The 20,709-nt window shown below is 44.0% G+C and overlaps 1 protein-coding gene across 7 annotated transcripts in view; it reads right to left on the bottom strand.

Moving 5' to 3' along the window:
* The window catches only part of LOC126295263 (Golgi integral membrane protein 4-like), a 128,735-nt gene that overhangs the window by 25,764 nt on the left and 82,262 nt on the right, over positions 1 to 20,709 (bottom strand). For 6 of the 7 annotated variants that reach the window (XM_049987675.1, XM_049987674.1, XM_049987677.1 and 3 more), the window contains 3 exons: positions 14,338 to 14,517; positions 8,644 to 8,868; positions 6,580 to 6,758 (listed from right to left, as the gene is read on the bottom strand). In XM_049987675.1, coding sequence (XP_049843632.1) covers positions 6,580 to 6,758; positions 8,644 to 8,868; positions 14,338 to 14,517 — 584 coding nt within the window. The remainder of the gene's footprint in view (positions 1 to 6,579; positions 6,759 to 8,643; positions 8,869 to 14,337; positions 14,518 to 20,709) is intronic. The other variant, XM_049987680.1, reaches the window with a different exon arrangement.

The following is a 20,709-nucleotide window of genomic DNA, read 5'->3' as shown; positions in this document are numbered from 1 at the left end:
CAATTGTTCTCGACAGGTAGCGAAAACGCATCTCCTTTGTGAATCTTAGGCAGTACATACAGCCTAGGCAGAACTGAACTGAACTCTCGACAACTTCCTCTGATAAATAGATGGAAGTCAAATGTGACGACAATTTGTTTTCATTGGCTTTAATTGGATTCTGTTTCCAGGAATACATATTACCTGCTTTTAGGAGTGGCACCGACACTTTCTACATTGTATTTTGAAATAAGAATAGTTCTGTAAAAAATTGTTAATTGCATCACGCAGATACTGAAGACGTACGCTGGCAGCTCTGCTGGTCACTGGGGCAAACAAATGCCTCTGCACGGGAGGACACAGAAGAGAGCAATGTTTTTTCCAGTCGGACTCAAGCTGCAGATAACACAACAGGAATTTCAGAAACTGTGTTGGCCACAAAGAGCAGGAAAAACTGGTTGTAGTCGAGAGTCGGACGGCCAAATGTGATCACCAGTGAGGCAACTTCTCGAGAAAAACAAGGGACAGTGTTTCGTTACACAGCAATTCAGTTCTGCACTACCTTTACACCTCATCCATTTGTGTTAACAGCTGATGACACATTTACCCTACGTGAAAACTTCGAGACCTTTTTCAGCAAGAAACCTGATACCTCAAAAAGAATTTTCAACTAAAGGTTATTAAAGAACAGAATTTTATTGAATGTGCATTTTGCCATTTTAGCAAATAAATGGCAGATTTTGCATTCTCCGATAGCTGTGACTGTCAAATCGGTTGATTTCAGTAATTAAACCATGTGGCAAAACTCTTAATTATGTGACGATTGTTGATAGTTTCAACTTTGAGGGCACTGACAGTACATCTGAACATGGGACTAGAGGCAGTATAAATGAAAAACTTGCCAGAGACCACTTCGTAAACAGTTTCTGCTCTATATACTAATCAGTCCCTCGGCAAGACTATTTTACGGAGCAAAATCTTAAATAGTTGTCCTACCTGGAACACGAAGAGGAAGTTGTTTGTAAATATATGTGAAATAAAATATAAAACATTTTTTTACGTTTTCATACCAATCGACATTATATCTCCCTTCCAGCTCTATTTCTCTCACTCTCCACCAAAAGGGCCACAATAATAGTTAGGCACAGCTCCACCTTTATTACCCATTTTTATAGCTTCCGCACATTTGATCGTAAATAAACGGACATTTTTCTACCTCCGCGATTAACAGCTCATTGTCCACACAATCCACATCGCATGTCAACACTGCAACATTCTGGTCAGGCGTGAAAAACTGGAGGTCAGTATTCACTCGAATAGCTGATATTGCCGCACAGAAGTGTCGACCGGCCAGTGCGCATTCTGCCGCAGCGACCTAGGAGGTGCACCACGCCAGCGCAGTGGCGGTGCGAAGTCTGGTGCCGACCGGACGCCCTCACTTACGAGCCGCACTTTTATTTCTACCACTCGTTTCCAGCTACAATGCCACTGGAAAAGTCGCACACGTGGCCGTATTCTTAAACGGACTCCGATAGTGTCGAGTGGTTCCTCACAGTCATACAGTACGTCGATTAAGTGTGTCCACATTAGAAGTGCTTGCCTCGTTTGCCTTTTTGGACAGATTGCAGCTAGAGTCCACGCACAATATGGTGGGCAACGCGCAGTGACCAGTTTTCGACTGAAGCGCCAGGCCGGTTCGTTCGTTTCTTCGGTAGGGAATTCCGACACTGTGTGCCGCCTTTCGGCCAGTTGGCGACAACAGAATCGAGGTGCGTGCCCTGCAATGTTTCTCTGACAATTTTACAGAAAATATTTGGTAAGAAAATTTTGTTCTCACTTTACTTGTTGCTTTATATGTCAGGTTCGAGATTACGTGCCCATCATTTTGTTAATGACGGTAGTTATTGTGACACTTGTGTGGAAGTAAGACACTGTAAAATTCGAGAAAGTTCAACTCAAAAATGGGGGTCCCTACGATTTTGCATTCAGTGCATATTTCATAATCATTACTGCGTACAAAATTTAGCTAATGTATTACCATTTTCTTTAGACTCGGGTGGAGGTCTCTACCTGCCACCAATCCTGAGACAACCGATCCAATGTACCACAGTCATTTGCGGTCATGCCACGCCAGCGACAAAGCCCTAACGAAATATCCGCAACATTCTTCGTATTTCGTAAACAGTTTGAGATAGGAGAGTATTTTGCCATACGGTTATTATGCAAAACTTATTATTTACTGTGTTATTCCACTAACTACGGACTTTTTTGGTGAAAGAACGTAATTTGATGGGGTCATATTTAGACAGTGAAATGAAAAATGTTACGGGTTTCGTACAGCGTATGTAAATACACTACACGATTGTTTTGAATTGAAGATGCGCTTTTTCACAAGATACTAATGATACTATTCCTCAGCTCCTCACTTAGTAAACTTAATACACCACCGTTTCAGAATTCTCTCGCAACTGCATCCGTACGACAGGTCAGTGGGGTGAGACACTGTAAACTCTGTTACAGTTTGCTAAAAGAAACAAACTTTAAAATGACGACCAGAAAAATGTGTAAGTTTTACTCAAAAATCGCCACTCGTGATGCTCATCTGGAAGTTACAAATAATTAACACGCTAGCCGAAAATAAACTGCTAAATTTTTGGAACTGTTTCGAGATACTAACCAAAGTAGAGGTGACAGATGTTTTCGAACGGTCACTGTGCAAGTGTAGGTGTGGACGGGACCCACTCGACATTTACAAAAAAATGTGAACGTAAGCTTCAGTTGAGAACGGCACTTCCCCTCCGGCGCTCGGCAGTTCTCTCACGTCGCCTTCCTACGACCCCCGTCCCTACCGCTCTCCCGAGTGTGCCCTGCCACCTGTTTCATCTACTGGCCACGATATTCTGTGGACGATGTGTACAGTGTCAGGTGGACAATTGTGAAAGATCAGTTCTGTCATCTCCACCATTCCCCGCACAGATCCTCTCGATAGTGGCCTGTGCAGACATCCCGGATGAGAGGTTACAAGGAAGCATGCGTTCCTAATGCAGCGACACAGCACTGACAGACCGCTCGGGGTGCAGGAGCACACACTGCGACCCAACAAGTGCGAGTGCAATAAGGAGTTAGCACTTCACATTTAGACAGACGTCTCGTGCTTCCGAGTTCGGAACTCCGTAAAATGTTATCTCGTTACTAATTCGAACAACGAACCATTTCGATGCTTCTGTTTGTACTGACTTTCTCTCTCGGTTTTTTGAGAGGAATCCGTCCTGTATAGGGAATGATTGCCTTTTCTGATTTGATTTGCAGAATATTTTTCTCATTTGGGCAAAAGGTACTTCAGATGCTCAATAGTGACCCACTGCAATCTAATATCCGTGACCTTGGGCAAAAAATAATGAAACATGTTGTAAAACATTGAGAATAAAATTTATTTTTTCTTTTTACCCAGAAATTTGACAACCATATTTTTCTTTTACATATCAACTCTACTTCACACACATAAATATTTCTTTCAGCTCTGAATCCTAGCCTAAGAACAGCTACTAGTATATGAAAGACATAACACTGAACACCACATGAACAGTTTTTAAAGCATAATTCACACCTAAAAAGTCTGAAACAGTAGGAAGGAGTTGGCAGACAGTGACAGGAAGACAAAATGCAAAGAGGCAGCTGCAGTTCTAGGAAGGGAAACATACACCTGGGGCCGGCGTGCATTGCCGGGAGGGAACAGCCACTGGCCGTACAGAATGTGCGGGGAGGGCAGAGGGCAGCGAGACGCTGCAGCCTTACGTGTAAGTAACAACATGTGGAAGGTGCAACTCTTCGTACCAACTGTGAAGTACAATTCCCCTAGAGCCCCACTTCTATCCCCGACGCTACAACTACAACCACCTTTTCACTGTAGGCACTAGATTCTTTTCCCGCAGCAAATAGACTTTTGACTCTATAAAAATACCTGTAATCTCTTTTCACCGAGCAACTGGTGAGCCGCTTCATCAGTCGCTGAGAGATGGGCAAAACGTTTGGTTTCTTAACTGATCTACTATATTTTTTTCTGCAACAGCAGCAGATCTGTACAAAACAAATTCAGTGATGTAAGTATTTTGTAAGCCTAACAAGAAGTTACAAAGTAAAAATACAATGAATATGTAGATCTTTTGCTGTTGTTGCTGCTGCTGCTGCTGCTTCTTCTGCTGCTGCTGCAGCTGCTGCTGTTGTTGAAATGGTGAACAACATGGAAGTTTACTCCACTGTGGACAGTGGCAAACATTACGTGATGCTTATGTTGCTCTTGGCAAGAACGTGCACTGTTGAGACACCACGATATAAGTAACGCTAAATGTCTTTCTCAGTTTACTAAAACTACAAGCACTAGTTTTCGTGAAATGTGGGATCCACTTCCAGGTGGTGTGGCATACAAACAGCTCTTGAGTGCCCATAATAGTGTTTCTCACTCTGGAATGTTCCGCTAGTCCTATAAAACACTCACACCTCGTGCAGAAGCACTGTTCACACAGAAAAGAGTACAGCAGCTCCACAAATAACAGACGTGTTACCAAAGTTGCGATACTTAGTTGGTCTTCATTTTGTGAGCCAGTATTTACAGTTCCTCCAGGTGAAAAGATATTACTAATTTTTTTAACAGTGAACTATAAGCTGCCAGAGGTGAAAAAAGACAAAACACCTAACCCCCATTACAAGTGAAAAAAGCTAAGAAAAAGCAGTCTACTGGTAAGAAATAAAGAAAAACCTCAGTCACAATTAGAATTGTCGAGTAAAAGGTCCACTGACAGGCTATAATGCAACACACAGAAGTACAAATTCGAAGTTTTATTGCACCTGTTTACAGACTTCTACCTGTCATTACCATTAATTGAAACTGTTAAAACTCTAAAGAAAATACAGAATACTGAAAAACTCAAACTGCGGTAAAGGTAGAAACATAGGCCACTTTTGCCAAATAATGGAAACAAGGGAGTGATCTGGCATCTTCCATTTTCTCTCTCAAAAAAAAATTGCCGTTAAATGTTAGAAGGTTTCTCGTTACTATTAAATACACAAAATTTACAATCAATAAATAGAATTGTCGGCGGTAGCCGAATATGTCCGGTCGAGGTCCGGTAATCGCAAAGTAGCCGGTTCAAATCTCAGTAGCAGAAATTTACTTCATTTGAATTGCATATTAATTAACAAACAAAAATGCTAATTAAAAAATACTGAATCATCATTTCTTTTGTAAAGCAACATAACAGAGCTTATCCCACACTGTCCCGCAGGGCACAGATAGGATACCCACCGGGCCTATTCCTGCTGTGTGCGCACAGCACCTCTCACTTGTACGAGGAGACTTTAAATTGTATAAATATGACATGTCGAGGAAAGCAGTGACAGATTATTAATGTGTGCAATAAAGATAATGCATTTGTGGAGACATCACATCTGTTTGCACCTGGCAAACTGGCCTCAACTGAGGCAACCATTTATACTTGGCATAGCAAATTAAAAGAACAAGAAGAAGAAGAAGAAGAAGAAGAAGAAGAACAAAGAGAAGAGATATTTCTTTCTTTCTTTCTTTCTGTCTCTTTTTTCAGTGACAAATTTCATGACAGGTGACCAGGAAGTGTCATTACTGACAAAAATTCTGCCGCAGTTTGAGCAATGTTCAAAGGAGACCGACAGACATCTACGAATTTACTAGAGCAATACTGAGTAGTGGCACAAACAAAATCCAAAACTGTGTAAATATTGCAAGCCAGCAAATATACTGGTGATGAATCTTGGATTCACTGTTAAGATCCTGGGGAAAAAAAGAAAATGGTCACGCCAGCTCAGTAGTATAGAATTAAAAGACAGGTGTACCGTTACTGCCGATTGGTACAAATATAGGTCCACCATAAATTTTTGAGAGAGCTAGTAAGGGGAAAACAGTATGAAGAAGAAGGAGGAGGAGGACAAGAAGTAAAAGAAAACCCAGCATGGCAGTGCAGCAACACATACAGCAAAACAGAGTATCTGCTTGCCTAAAAATCAGCACCACAGCTCCTCCGACGTACAACCCTGACCTAGGACCTCGTGATTTCTTTTATTTTCCAAAAATTGAAGATAAAATGTGTGGAATAACTTTTACATCATTAGGCGAAGCAGCAGAACATTATAAAACCCCGGGTTCTGACGTGCCGGGCATCACTGCTCCGAGTACCAGTTTCAAGGAACGCAAAAATCTACTCTCGTTTAAAGGGAAGTATTTTCAAAAACAATAAAATTGCTTAATTTTTAAAAAAATAACTAATCCCTTTCCAATTTTCTAAAACCTTTTACTGACTTCCTCCTCACAGCCTCGACCCGGAATTGTTGCACCCTCCACTAAATTCTTTTTTTTTTTTTTTTTAGAAAAATCTTAACTCAATTTGAGGGTCGCTTCCCTCTGCCCGGGATACACAGGAGGTCGGGAAACGGTACTGCGTCGTGCCGGATGTCGGACGGCGGAGCGGGGTGTAGGTGTATCGGGGAAGGACAGGAGGGCAGCAGGGGAGGGGAGGGGAGGGGAGTGGCAAACCACGCCGTGCCGACACGGGGGCGTGCCGCCCCACTCACCGCAGGCCGCGTGGGGCCGGCTGCGCCTGCGCCTGCGGCTGTGCCTGCGCCTGCGGTCTCCTGGGCTGCGGGCCCGGGCCCAGCATGAAGGGCGGCCGCCAGGGGTAGCCGGCCGCCGCCAGGGGGTGCACGCCCACCCCGGCACCCTCGTCGTTCTCGTCCTCACCCGCTGCCGGCTCCTTCGACAGAGAAACGGAAAACACTTAGCTACCTTGTGTGGCTATATGGCTGAAATCACACACACAGAGACAGAGAGACAGAGAGAGAGAGAGAGAGAGAGAGAGAGAGAGAGAGAGAGAGTGGAAAAACCTCGAAATGTTAATTCTGTAGGCTTCCAGTTTTGAGGCACGCACGAGACAGTACGCCAAACAAGTGATTCAGCAGTGAGACTGCACGTGCGTCGTCCCACTCGCAAAACTGTATCTGCTGATTTTGACAATATTACAAAAAGGGCAGATTGCTACTCACTGTACAGTGGAGATGTCGAGTTGCAAATGTGCACAACAGAAAGAATGCTAGACAAGTAAGCTTCTGGCCAGTTTTGTACACACAGGGTGGAAAAAGTCATCTGGGTGGGTGATGGTGGGGTAGCTGGGGAGAGGGAGGACCCCCCCCCTCTCCTCGCCCCCCCCCCCCCCCCACACACACAGATCGTGTGCGTACGTCGACTAACTCAGGAGGAGGCCTCGCGGCCAAAAGCTCACCCGTCTCGCCGTCTTTTCGTCGCGCACGTTAACGATTCGACGTCTCCTCTGTACGGTGAGTAGCGATCTCTCCTTTTCGCGGTATTTTCATTATTACATCCTGGATTTTCCACTGCTGTATACTTTGTTACACAACACGGTTTAAAATCTAATCACAGTTTGCTCTTCATTAAAATCTTTCACTACATTCCCGAAGGAGATAGAGTGCAGTAACGCATTCGCCGTTAATGCCCACGCACTGACACAGTATGTAACGCTGGTGAATCTTGTGAGGGTAAACAATTTTTCCAGCATTAAATTGAGATTTTTTCCCACATTAGAGGAGCGAAGTTTTCTGTACCCTGAGACTTAAGGGAAACATTTAATTATAAGATCTGTAAGATCACCAATGGTACAATGATGTCCCATTACATCCAATGCTGGTGTGCTTGCCAATATCAGAGAGCCCTGGCAGTGGTGACAAAATGTAAGGGAAAAATTAATTGAAGTTTGCGTCGGGGAGGACACTCGGCTCAGGTAGTTTGTGCAGCAACGGTGACTGTCGTACTGCAGTGGTGTAATGGCTAGCATTTCTGCTTAACTGGCGGGAAGACCCAGGTTCGAGTACCGGCCACAGCACAAATTTTAATTCATTTCGTCTGCTTCGATTGTGACGGTAGATAATAAAAAAAAGAGACTTAAATGTCTGAAGGAAACATTTAATTATGAGACTAATGTCTGCATTTGATGTTAATAAATTTCCCATATTCAGAAACGTTTTCCTCGCTATCGCCAACCCACATTTTGTACCCTCTCTACTTCTACCGTCGTTAGTTATTTTGCTCCCCAAACAGCAAAACTCCTCAACATCACCAAATTTAATTTGCCTACATTCCATTATTCTCATGTTGCTTTTGTTGTTCATCTTAAATCCTTCTTTCGAGACAATGTCCATTCTGTTCAACTGCTCTTCCAACTACTTTCCCGTCTCTGACAGAATTACAATGTCGTCAGCGAACCTCAAAGTTTTTATTTCTTCTCCATGGATTTTAATTTCTACTCCAAATTTTTCTTTTGTGTCGTTTACTGATTCCTCAATATACGAATTGAATAATACTGTGCTCAATCACTGACTTCCGCACATACAGCAGAATAAAGAAAAGAAGTCTGAGATTTCTGTATCAACAGTTCACTGAGCAACTGACGAGAAAACAGAATAATATTTTTAGTAGTACACGGTTGAAATAAATCTGAACTTTGAAATAAGCAACGGGCAACACTATAAGTGCCACGCCCGAAGGCTTTCGGAGCAGTGTCCCCCGCAGGACGGAGGTGGGAACGGAGTCAAAGGAAAGCAACGGCGGTGCCGGGCCGGGCTCACCTCCCTCTGCAGGATGTAGCCGTGCGGGGCGGGCACGACACCCTGCGGCACGTCGTAGTGGCGGCCCGCCTCCGCCTCCGCTTCTGCCGCCTCCTCCCGCTGGCGGCCCCCGCCCCCGTCCTTCTGCTGGGGCGGCGCCGGCCCCACGGCGTGGTCCGCCGGCCCCAGAGGGGGCGCCGCACCCACGTTCGTCCCCTCGTCAGGCGGCGCTGCCAGCGCTGGCCCCTGTCCGATATTGACAACTCTGTCACACCGGTCCGTTACTACGAGCAACTTTCAAAAAGTACTCACGAGCTGAATTTGTCCTGAGCACTCACAGAAGATCAAATAAGAACATAAATAGATTGGTGATTACCAGGCTGACTTCTGGAAGGCTGTTTTTGCCCAGAGCAAGTTTCAACCTGTAAAACAGCAGCATCTACAAGACTACTGGTAGGTATGACTGTATGGGTGTATTCCTCAATTTTAAAAAAAGTGTACTACTCTGTCGACTGTGAGTCATAACTGAACGTCCCAGAACAATCTGAGGTGGACGACAAGCCAGAAATCTGATTCGGCAGACCAGCCGACACACTACGAAAAATGAAATTCGTCGGAGAGATCTCCGACCCCTTCGAAGTAAAGACTGGCGACGGACAAGGTGATCGACCGTCCCCACTCCTCCTCAAGTGTGTCTCTGAGAACGGAGGAGGACACTCGGCCGAAAAAAGGGGAACGGTGACCAGTTCGTGCTAGGGCTGTAAATTGATTGCTTAGCCTATGTGGATGACAGCCATTTTGGCAACAATATTAACTTGTCAATCGTAAAGATTGATCGACTGATCGAGAAAGTGAGATTACAGGTCTCGTTTGGGAAGACCAACGGCAATGATAGACCAAAATGGATTATTTTAAAGGGAGGGAAGATTAAGTGTGTGAAGGAATTTAGATATATGTGTGAGGTAATCCAACAGAAGAACAGGAAGCTAAGCTATCAATCATCGGATCTGGAAAATGGACCGAGCATATCAACCGATGAACAAATTCCTTAATAAGAAGTAGCTGAGCATCGGAGCCGAATAAAGAGACTGTAGTATGACTGTCAGACCAGAAGGATTACACGCTTCAGAAGCTTTGACTATAAATACGTGGGAACTAGTTGATACGCTAGTCAGAAGAGCACACAGGATATTAAGGAAAATTTTTAGCCAAGAGATGGATTACTGAGGTGACAAACGTCACGGGATACCTCCCAATACAGTATTGGATCTTCTTTTGTCTGGCGTAATACTCTCAACGTGGTGTGCACTCGACAAGTCACTGAAAGTCCTGCGCAGAAAATTGAGCCGTGCTGTCTCTTAGCAATCCACAATTGCAGAAGTGTTACTGGTGCAGGATTTTGTAAAAGAACTGACCTCTCGACTGTCCCTTCACATTCGACGGGATTCACGTCCGCCGATACGGATGGCCAAATCATTCGCTCAAATTGTTCACTGCATCAATGTTTAACAATTGTGACCTGGTGACAAGGCACAATGACATCAATAAAATTCCACTGTTGTTGGGAATATGAACTTCACGAGCGGTTGCAAATAATAGTTAAATACAACCATCTCCAGTTCATGATTGGTTGACTTTGACTAGAGGACCCAGTCCATTCCATGTAAACACAACCCACACCATTGTGGAGCCACCACCAACTAACAAAGTACCTTGTTGACAACCCATTTCCACGGTTTCGAAGTGTCTGCGCCACACACTGACTCTAACATCAACTCACTCTTATCAACTGAAATCGGGGCTTGTCTGACCGTGACACAGTTTCACAGTCATCTACGATCCGACCGATACGGTCACATGCCCGGGAGAGACACAACAATTCGTGTTGCGCTCTTAGCGAGCGCACTTGGGGCGATCATCTGCTGCCATTGCCCATTAACAATAAATTTTGACATAATGTTCGGATGGATACATTCGTCATATTTCCACATTGATATCTAACTGTTGCAGGTTGCTGACGCTGAAGCAGGACTCTGCAACAGCACCCAGCACCAGCCATTGAGCAGCACAACCGCACGTCGTCAAGGTATCGACATGCGTGATACCCACTACTAACAAGGCCTATACTTGCACGACCTATCGCAGGCAGCAAGACAACCGCTACTGCTCTTACCACCCGACCTAACTATCGCAGAGGTTTTTTTTTCCCTTGGCTCTTGCCTTGGCACTTATTTTCCTCTGCCCTTCAAACCGCTACCCTTTGTTCAATTTCAACCCAATATATCTCCAGATCAGTGCGTATTAATGGTTAACCTTAATCAGACGTAAGCAAAGATCGCAGCACTCACATTTGTGACACCTCACTTTAGTGAATACTAACCCTTATGCAGAGATGGCAGTAGACATATTGTGTTGGCCATCATGCCGGTGTGGGCGTGGAGGGGCTCCAACTCTTGTGCCTGTCTTATTTGATGCAGTTTTGCTTGTCTGTCAGCACTGATAACTCTACAGAAACGTTGCTATTCTCGGTCATAACACGAAGACCAACTGCTTTGCCTGTGGTGAGAGTAGATGCCTGAAATTTCATATTGTCACTCTGAATCCCAGAATATGGAATTTTCTAATTTCTAAAATAGAATGACCCGTGCGTCAAAGTTTGACTATCGTTCTGCTTTCGAAGTCTGTTAATACAGTCGTAATAGCATCGGAAGCCTTTTCACACAAATCACCTGAAAATAAATGACAGTTCCACCAATGCACTGCCCTTTTGTATTTTACGTATGCAATACTACCACCGCCTATATACTCGTATATCAATATCCCACGACTTTTATCATCACAGTGGAGATTTTAAGGTAACGTGTGGAAATCTACAGAAAGACCGAGCCTGTGACACTAACTGATTAAACAGAAAAAGTATTTCTATGGGGAACATCTTCTGAATGTCTGAAGGTCGCCTAACAAAGAAAATCTAGAATTTGACATGGGCTAAAGTGCAAAGATAGGGATGTTTCCACGAATGTGAAAAAGATCTTATAGTAGTCAGTACCACAAAGGAAAAAATCATGAATATGGATGAATTTAGACAAATGGTGGAAACTGATGTGCTTTTAAACTGGGATAAGAACTCAACATTTTAATGAAGTTGGGGTCTGTCAGAGGACCTGAAAAAGACACTGTGGTGTGGCTCAGGAGAAACGGGTACAACAGCAAATCTGGCAGGCACGCAATAGCTAAAAATGAAAAACAATATTCACTGTTAACAGTTAATCCACAGTGACTCAATTTGAATGTAAACAAATGAATCAATAAATAAGAAACAATGAATGTCGTGACAAAAATAACCTGCTGCTTGAATAAAATAAATTATTTTCTGTAGACAGTGCCACACAAGTTCAATGTATTGTAAGAGTGTCACCATTTAACAACCAAAAGCCACTAAAATAATATTCATTCACAGCCAGCCTGTTCAGTCTGGTCGAATTTGACGGACTGTGAACATATATTACCCTAAAGAAATTTGGTGGGTCCACGGTGCCACTCTTCTTCAAAAACGACCAATATCGACCACACGGTTCATCATACGGTCACTGCCCAATAACAAGAAAGCATCAACTAAATATTTTGTCATAAAAATGTATAAAATGTGATGTGCCTCTTGACATGTTAGATTTGAATAAAAAATTAAATCATTGTATTCAACATGGTATGACATCACTTTAATCAGGGCCATTCTTTTATAATTGTATAAACTGCTGAAAAGGAAGAAACACGAGGTACAGGAAAGTAGTGGAACAATCCTTTATAATACTGCTCAAAATTTATATTGGTCAGTTACCTCAAAAAATAAGGCATAAAAAATAAAAGAAGAGAAAAGAAATAAAATAAAACTTATTTAAGTGACTGAGTTACTTTTCATAAGTCAATACAGATACCCACATGGCCTTCATGAAGGGCTTTGAAACAAAAAATATGAGACAATGAATAACTACTATTTCTCAATACTGATCTCTCCGATGTACATTCTACGGTCAGGCCTCACCTAAACATATTTTTATCAACAAATGTCACACAGACCCATTTTTACGAGACAGAATTGTCGGCCAGTCCTTACCGACGGCAGAAACGTCAGTACTGCTGACAGAAAGGTAAGAAAGAAAAATATATACACAATCCCAACTGTTCCCTTCGTGGAATAGAGGTTGATAGACTGGGGTCCTAGTGACACATACTAGCTCTTTAACCACGAGGAAGGATCTAGTACTTCTGAAAGCTTGCGTATACTGTTACGCACGACCTCATCAGAAGTACCGAGACACCCCTACGTAATGCAGAAATGACCACCGCGAGAGGCAGACAGGGAGTACTGTGTCTTCAGTTATAACAATATTTCTTTACAGTTCATTTAATTTTTTTATAAATTTTTTGCTTTAAAATTTTCACATATTGGTACTATATTTTTTGTATATGTAGAAAAGTGTACTATACTGGAGTCTGAAGTTCTTTGCATTGTATGTGAGTAATGTATGTAAAATGGTATGTAAATCATTTATTATGTTAGATAACTCATATTTAAAAATATTTGTATGTATAAATTGCTCAAGTTAATGTAAATTTGACAATTTAAGAACGGTCACGCTTAGGAACAATATAAGAGATAGGTGTTATGTAAAAGCCAGTGTGCTTTTGTTTAAAACGAGAGTGGCTCCTGAGAGTGGAAAACGTGGCAAAGGCAAGTTGGCACACTACCTAGAGCTAGCGTGGGAAGTCAGCCGCACGGTTTGTAGGCAGCTGTGACTGAGGCAATACCCTTGTGGAGCAGGAGAAGCTTTGCTTGCAAATTTGTACAGAAATGCCTCAGGTGGAGACTGCAAACAGCTTACGGCACAGCTGCGAGTTGTCGGACTAACGTACGTAGAACTGAACGACGTGAAGAAGAGAAATTGAGCCTGTACAGCAAGATACTTGCAGGCCGTACTGTGGGTAGTGTAACTGCCATAACTATTCATCACACCCGAGCCTACAGCCACTACGTAAGACTTTCTTATAGTAAATTTACTTCTGTACAGCGTGAACCTGGAATTTAAACTGTGGTTTTAATAACCATTCTTGAAAGTTAAAGAAATTGGTTGACCCTGTTATGACTCTCCTTGATGTTGCCTATATCCCACATGGATTACTCAGTTTGCATATTTTGCTTATTTTTTTCATAGTTCCACACAACTTCTTCCTGTTTTCTCAATTGATCTGTGTTCAGTTTTACAAGGCCTAGCCACTGTGCCAACTTACAACTAAATCTGGAAGGGGGGGGGGGGGGGGGGGGGGGGGTGTGCGATGGGGAGGTTCCCTTGTTAGAACTACTTAAACCTAACTAACCTAAGGACAACACACAAATCCGTGCCCAAGGCAGGATTCGAACCTGCGACTGCAGCAGCTGCGTAGTTCGAGACTGAAGCGCCTAAAAGCACTCGGCTATAATGAAGTGAACAAATCTATTATATGTGTTATAATATGAACTTGGACTCCTCCAGAAATAAAGCTAAGAACCAACCACTGTCCTGACAAGTATTATTTTGTCCAGTACAAAACTCTACTTTTATAATAATTCGTAAAGCTACGATACAACCTGTAATGTACGACACGATCTGCTGTAACGCTACAAAATATAAACGAATAAGTGAGAAAATAAGGTCCGTTCGGTGAAGACCGACTCACCTCTTCGTGTCGCGGCCGGGTGTCGGCTGCCGGCGCGTGCTCCCGCTCTTCGTTGTCCGCCTCCGCCTCCCCCTCACCTTCGTGCTGCAGCGGGGGAGGAGCCGCGGCCGCCGGCTGAGCCACCCTCTCACGGCTCAGCACTGCCATCGGGTTGATCTGCGGTGTCGACGGCTTCGACTGCTGCGGGAACACCGAAACTTGCGGTTACGACACACGTACAGGTACGACGAGCGAGTACGTCAGCTTTACGGACGGGTCGAAGAACTGGAAGGAGTCTCGGGCTTTCGTGGTGTGCCGGAATGCCAGACAAAGTGCACTTACAATGGTAATCCGGGACTTAACAGTATACGGAAACATTAAATTCTCAGCCGACAATGGACTCAGAAGCTGAAAACTGGTATTCGAATATGTAAATACTAGCTGCAGAACAGCAATATAGTATTTCCCTCTTTTGTTTAACCGCGAAGTAAGATATAAAATGAATATCGCCCCTTCGTACGGTACTATGCGGTGCTCTCAATGATGATGCAGATACGTTTAAGTGTTACCCACCGTTGGTACTGATCCACACCTCCCACTACAATGCTGGCGTGCCCTTCTGTGATCTCTTACTGCCGTACAATGGTAAATGTGGAGCACTTAAAGAATTAGTAGAGTCAGTGCACATTTATCGACAGAAACAGATGTGCTCGTTTTCGCAAAGCAAATTATTTTCTTATCCTCTCATATTATGAGGACATTTTAGGATGACACACATCTTCTCCTCTCAGTAGACGTCACATCATGTGGAAGGGTACTTCAAAATTAAATCACTTGGTCTGGTGTGGATATAGTTCATTATGGACTTAGTCTTCCACCACAGAAATTGACGAATTCCTCAGTGTCTGTCAACAATGTTAATGTTAAAGAAGTAGACCGAGAAGACACCATCGGGTGTCAACAGATCTTTGTTCACATACAGACTGCAGGGGGTACGGAAACAATTAGAGTTACAGTTCTCTGTCGAGGTAGAACGGCCTCTGGAGTGAAACCAGTGCTGTTCTCGTTTAGTGTTCTTACCACGCCTGGAGGACACACAGGTGGCACATACTCATGTGAGACGGCATTATCAGCACCAGGCAGTTCGGAAGATCCTCACGTCAGGTCACCATTCATCCAGTCAGTCGAGTCGTACAGTACCCGTATTTGCAGGACACGCAGGTATCACAGTGTTCTGAAGTCTGACCGCACGGGAACGTGAGGACGGAGACGTTTGCCGGGGCTCCGGTCGACCGCACCTGACTGCCACAGAGGGGGGGTGCCGTACTGCGCACCGAGCAATACGTAACCGCTGCACACCTGCGCCTTTCGACCGATGACAAGTAACTGTCTCCCTGCAACATTCCGTGCCACCCACAATCTCGAGTCAGAGACTGGCAACAAACGGACTAGGGAATAACGATCCCACGCACGGGTTGCCGTTAACACCACACCACGGACGCATACATTCGGAGTGGAGTCGTAACCGGCAGGCACCAACTGTCGCATAACGGCATTGCACTGTGCTCGACAACAAACTGCAATTCGGCATTACCCTGGACGACTGTCATCAGAGAATATGGTGGTCACCTGGGGAGAGGTCTCGCTCTTACCCCGTTTTGGAGAGATAACCGCGGAAGAACTCCACGTGTCGCAGCAGGGGGAGCCATCGAGTGCGACTTCAGATCGCGGCCGGTAGCGATCGGGGGTACTGCGGTAGCAAAACGGTGCGTGACGGACGCCCCGGGTCCTCACCCGTCGTCTCTCGTCCGAGAGTATCGTGGTGCCGCGTTCTAACAGCACGGTACTCGTTCACACACGGCACCTGTCTCTACGAAGTGTCTGCCCCACGTCGAGGTAATCGGGCACCCAGATCTGCCCCCCACAGAACACCTATGGGAGCTGCTCGTGTGTCAATTCCATTTCAGTGCCGAAATCTAGGATATCGTGGACCAGTTGCATCAGTTGTGGGACAGCTTACCTCAGGAGGGGGAATAACGGTTTCACAACTCCGTTCACAGGCGAGTTATCATCCACATCCACGCTACATTATACTGGTAAGCGGGCTCGTACTGCCGACCTGTTTGCAAGTTTGATTCTATTCTGTATGCCCTGTAAAAACATCGTAGGCCCCTCTCTCTCCCGGCCCGTGGAGTTTCATTTCGTTTCCTCTTTTCCTACTGAGTGCTTCACAGATTTTGTTGGGTAACGTATATAGACCCAGTACATCTACATCGACCCTCAGCAAACCACCACTGTACCAGTTATTAGGGTTTCTTCCAGTTCCATTCAGGTATACATGGGAAGAATAACTGTTTGATGTCTCTATGCACACAGTAATTATGCTGATCTTATTCTCACGATCCCTTCGTGAGCGGTATGCAGGGTGTTGTATATTCCTAGAATCATCGTATAAAGCCGGTTCTTGAAACTGTTAATAGACTTTGTTGGGAAAGGTTACGTCTATGATCGAGAGTGTTCCAGTTCAGTTCCTTCAGTATCTCTTTGACACTCTCCTATGGGTTAGACAAACCTGTGACCAACTGTGCTGCCCTTCTCTGTGAACGTTCAATATCCCCTGTTACTTCTATCTAGTACAGGTCCCACACACTTGAGCAATATTCTAGAACTGGTCACACGAGTGTGATTTGTAAGCAATCTCCTTTGTAGACTGACTGAACTTCCCCAGTATTCTACCAATAAACCAAAGTCTACCACCTGCTTTACCAATTACTGAACCTATATGTGCACTCCATTTCATATCCCTACAAAGTGTTACACCCAGGTATTTGTATGATTGGCCAATTCCAACACTGACTCAGTGATATTATAGACATAAGATACTACTACATTTTTTTCATTTTGTGAAGTCCACTGTTTTACATTTATCAACATTTAGAGCAAGTTGCCCATCTCTGCACTTCGTCGAAATTGTATCGAGATCTTTCAGATAGTACTTCATCGTAGATAACTGCATCATCTGCAAAATGTTTGGAGTTACTATTAATATTGTCTACAAGGTCATGAATATACAACACGAAGAGCAAGGATCCCACCACACTCCCCTGGGGCAAACTGGAAGTTACTTCTACATCTGAAGATGACTCTCCATCCAAGACAACATGCTGTGTCCTCCCCACCAAAAAGTCGCCAATCCAGTCACAATTTTCACACGATAGCACATACGATTGTAATTTTGACATTAAGTGTAAGTGTGGTACCGATCAAATGCTTTTCGGAAATCTAGAAATACAGCACGTACCCGAATGCCCCAATCCAGAGCTTTCAGTATGCCATGTGTGAAAAGTGCAACTCGGGCTTTACACGATCAATGTCTTCTAAACCCGTGGCGGTCGGCATTGAGTACAAGGTTGACACACACGTTACAGTGTCCCCCACCGCAAACCTTGATGTCTAGCAGAACAATAATCATAGCAGTGGGAATTGCATCAGGATGTGATTGGTGCTCGTGTCGAATATAACATTTGATAAATGAGTACCACTATAAATAATAAGAATACAATAATTATTTCACCCAACTGATAATTAATTTCTGAGAACTCTATATAATGCATGAATCATAGGAAAATTGTTTGCAAGTATCACACGTGCACCAAGTTTAGTGGAACTTCTCACAAGCATTCCAGTGCTACGCAGTAAAATGCACGCAAATGTACATACACATCTGAAGTTCCTAATCCCACAGCCTTTCCTTTTTTTCTCCTCTAAACACTAAGTCATATCTGTACTGAGGGTGGTTGGAATTACACAGTTATGCCTTTCACGGCGTCCTTTCCTCTCATCACTCCTAACCTTCGGGATTAACCACTTTAAGTGGAAAAATATTTTTGCCAGCCTAACAATGAAACGTGTGTGTCAGCAACTACTCTTCAGGAATATTAATGAGTAAAACTGTTCAATTTGTTGTTTGTTTCTGTTCAAAATGATTCAAATGGCTCTGAGCACTATGGGACTTAACAACTGAGGTCATCAGTCCCCTAGACTTAGAACTACTTAAACCTAAGTAACCTAAGGACATCACACACATCCGTGCTCGAGACAGGATTCGAACCTGCGACCGTAGCAGCAGGGCGGTTCTGGACTGAAGCGCCTAGAACTGCTCGGCCACAACAGCTGGTGGTTTATTTCTGTCTAACATGACTGTAGGGACTGGAAAATGTAGAATATATTTGTGGCAAAATGCACAATTTTTTTAACGATTACATGCATTGGTATATAAGGTTGTCATACTACACGAATGAAGACTAACAAAGGCTTCATTCTTTGAAACTGACTGTTAAAAGGTGCTGATAACTTAGTGATTGGACTGTCTGCTTCTGCAAAAATTTCAACAACCTTTTGTTTCGAAACGGCCATTGTCTTCTTCGTTTGGCAGTATTTCAGCTTTCAAGAATGATTGTTTTGTTGAAAAGTGGCAGCATTTTCCCCACCAGTGAACTGAATGTGTTGCCAAATTACGGTGTTTCTGGACATTACTTGTCTTTTCCCGCCCAATTCGATGATCACAAAATCTACAGACTATTAATTTTACCTTTTGTTGGTATTCATAGCTGTGCAACTCATTCTTGACGACAGTGCAGACTGAACTGAGAAGGTACTTAGTATAGAAGTAGAACCGAACGTACAGTAATTCTACTATTGTATGTTAGGGGAAGAATTTCGGTGAAGTCAAAAACAGGTACACAGATTTAGTTTCCATTTGTTATAGTGCAGAGTGCAGGCACTATAGACAATAGTGGCAGATGGCCACAAGTGTAAATAAACCAGAATTTTGACCAACACACGGGAGAAGTAAGGGAACAAGCCCCACATCCCTGTACAGGGATGAGCAATCTCTTCCGATGTCTGAAGGGTGGTTATTTATAAACAATGAGCAACGCACAACACGAGTCTTTTGGGGGCGGTTACTGTGCAACTGCTTGTCGAGGTTAGCACAGGGTACTGTTAACAAACGTTACTTTAGGCCCAAACTCTGGTTGTGTTGGATGCGATCACAGTTCAAAACAACTGCCACCTAATTTGCCAGTTAAAAGTGTCCGCAATATAACATCTTTTCAGTGTTAGCTAACAGACAAACATTTCTTTGCTGTAAAATGCTAGGTCCCACGGTTGAGTACAACTACACTGCATTACACGGTGTGTTCTTAAATAGACCATTCAACTGTCCACAACTGGCATCGTCCCATATCATTGAGCACTCTGATACATTGTTGTATTCGTACACTTTTTATTTTGCAAACAGGTTCTTACACACATTGTCTCCCCAAACTGGGTTTTGCCAGATGATGTACAATACCAGTAACTGAAAATAGGCTTCATTCTCAATATTTATACGGAGAAAGTGCCAACGGCGTTGCAGCCGTGGTAACACCGGTTCCCGTCAGATCACCGAAGTTAAGCGCTGTCGGGCTGGGCTAGCACTAGGATGGGTGACCGTCCGGTTTGCCGAGCACTGTCGGCGAGCGGGCTGCACTCGGCCCTCGTGAGGCAAACTGAGGAGCTGCTCGACTGAGAAGTGGAGGTGTGCTGACCACGTGCCCCTCCATATCCGTATCCAACGACGCATGTGGGCTGAGGATGACACGGCAGCCGGTCGGTATCATTGGGCCTTCCGAGGCCTGTTTGGACAGAGTTTTACATGGAGAAAGTAAAGCTACTTTAAAGTATCACTGGTAAAATAGTTCATGTGGATACAATTTGCTACTGAATAGCGTCTATCAAGAATTGTCTCATTTTTGCATTTTGAGGGAGAATTCGCATTTATCGCAAAATGCGAATTTTTCTGGTCCGTAACTATGAGGTATGGTGTGGTAAATATTTGTGCCAATGAATCAGGATAAAAAAAGTCTTTACTCGGTAGTTATACGACAGTTCCAGTGTCACTTTAAGGACTGAACGTCGCTGTGCATTTCACAAACCAGCTTTTAGTAGTAGTGGTAGTTGTTACTGTTGTTCCTGATGCAGCTTCTATTGCCTTCGGTCCACAGACAGGTTCCGTGCAACCCTCCACAGCTGTCTGTGCTCAGAAAGCCTCTTCATGTCTGCACAATTACTGCAGCCTGCATCCACTTCACCCTGCTTACAGTATTCGTGCAAAACTGCTCACTGTTGTGTGAAGCTACTATATGGACACTGTATCGTGGCAGTTTTAGGGATGGAGTGTTTCGAATTACAGTTGTGTAAGATACTTGTAGAGGTCGGGCCTGAATTACCACTGACAACCACAGCAAACAATTGCGCTGTAGGCACTACCAAATGTAGGCACTCGCCTTCCGTGCAGGGGGGCCGGGTTCGATTCCCGGCAGGTTCAGAGATTTTCTCTGCTCGTGGACT

The sequence above is a fragment of the Schistocerca gregaria genome, chromosome 11 (assembly GCF_023897955.1).
Source record: "Schistocerca gregaria isolate iqSchGreg1 chromosome 11, iqSchGreg1.2, whole genome shotgun sequence".
In the NCBI taxonomy this organism is placed as follows: Eukaryota; Metazoa; Arthropoda; class Insecta; order Orthoptera; family Acrididae; genus Schistocerca; species Schistocerca gregaria.
The sequence above is the reverse complement of the archived record's forward strand: the minus strand, read 5'-3'. Positions and strand labels throughout refer to the sequence as shown.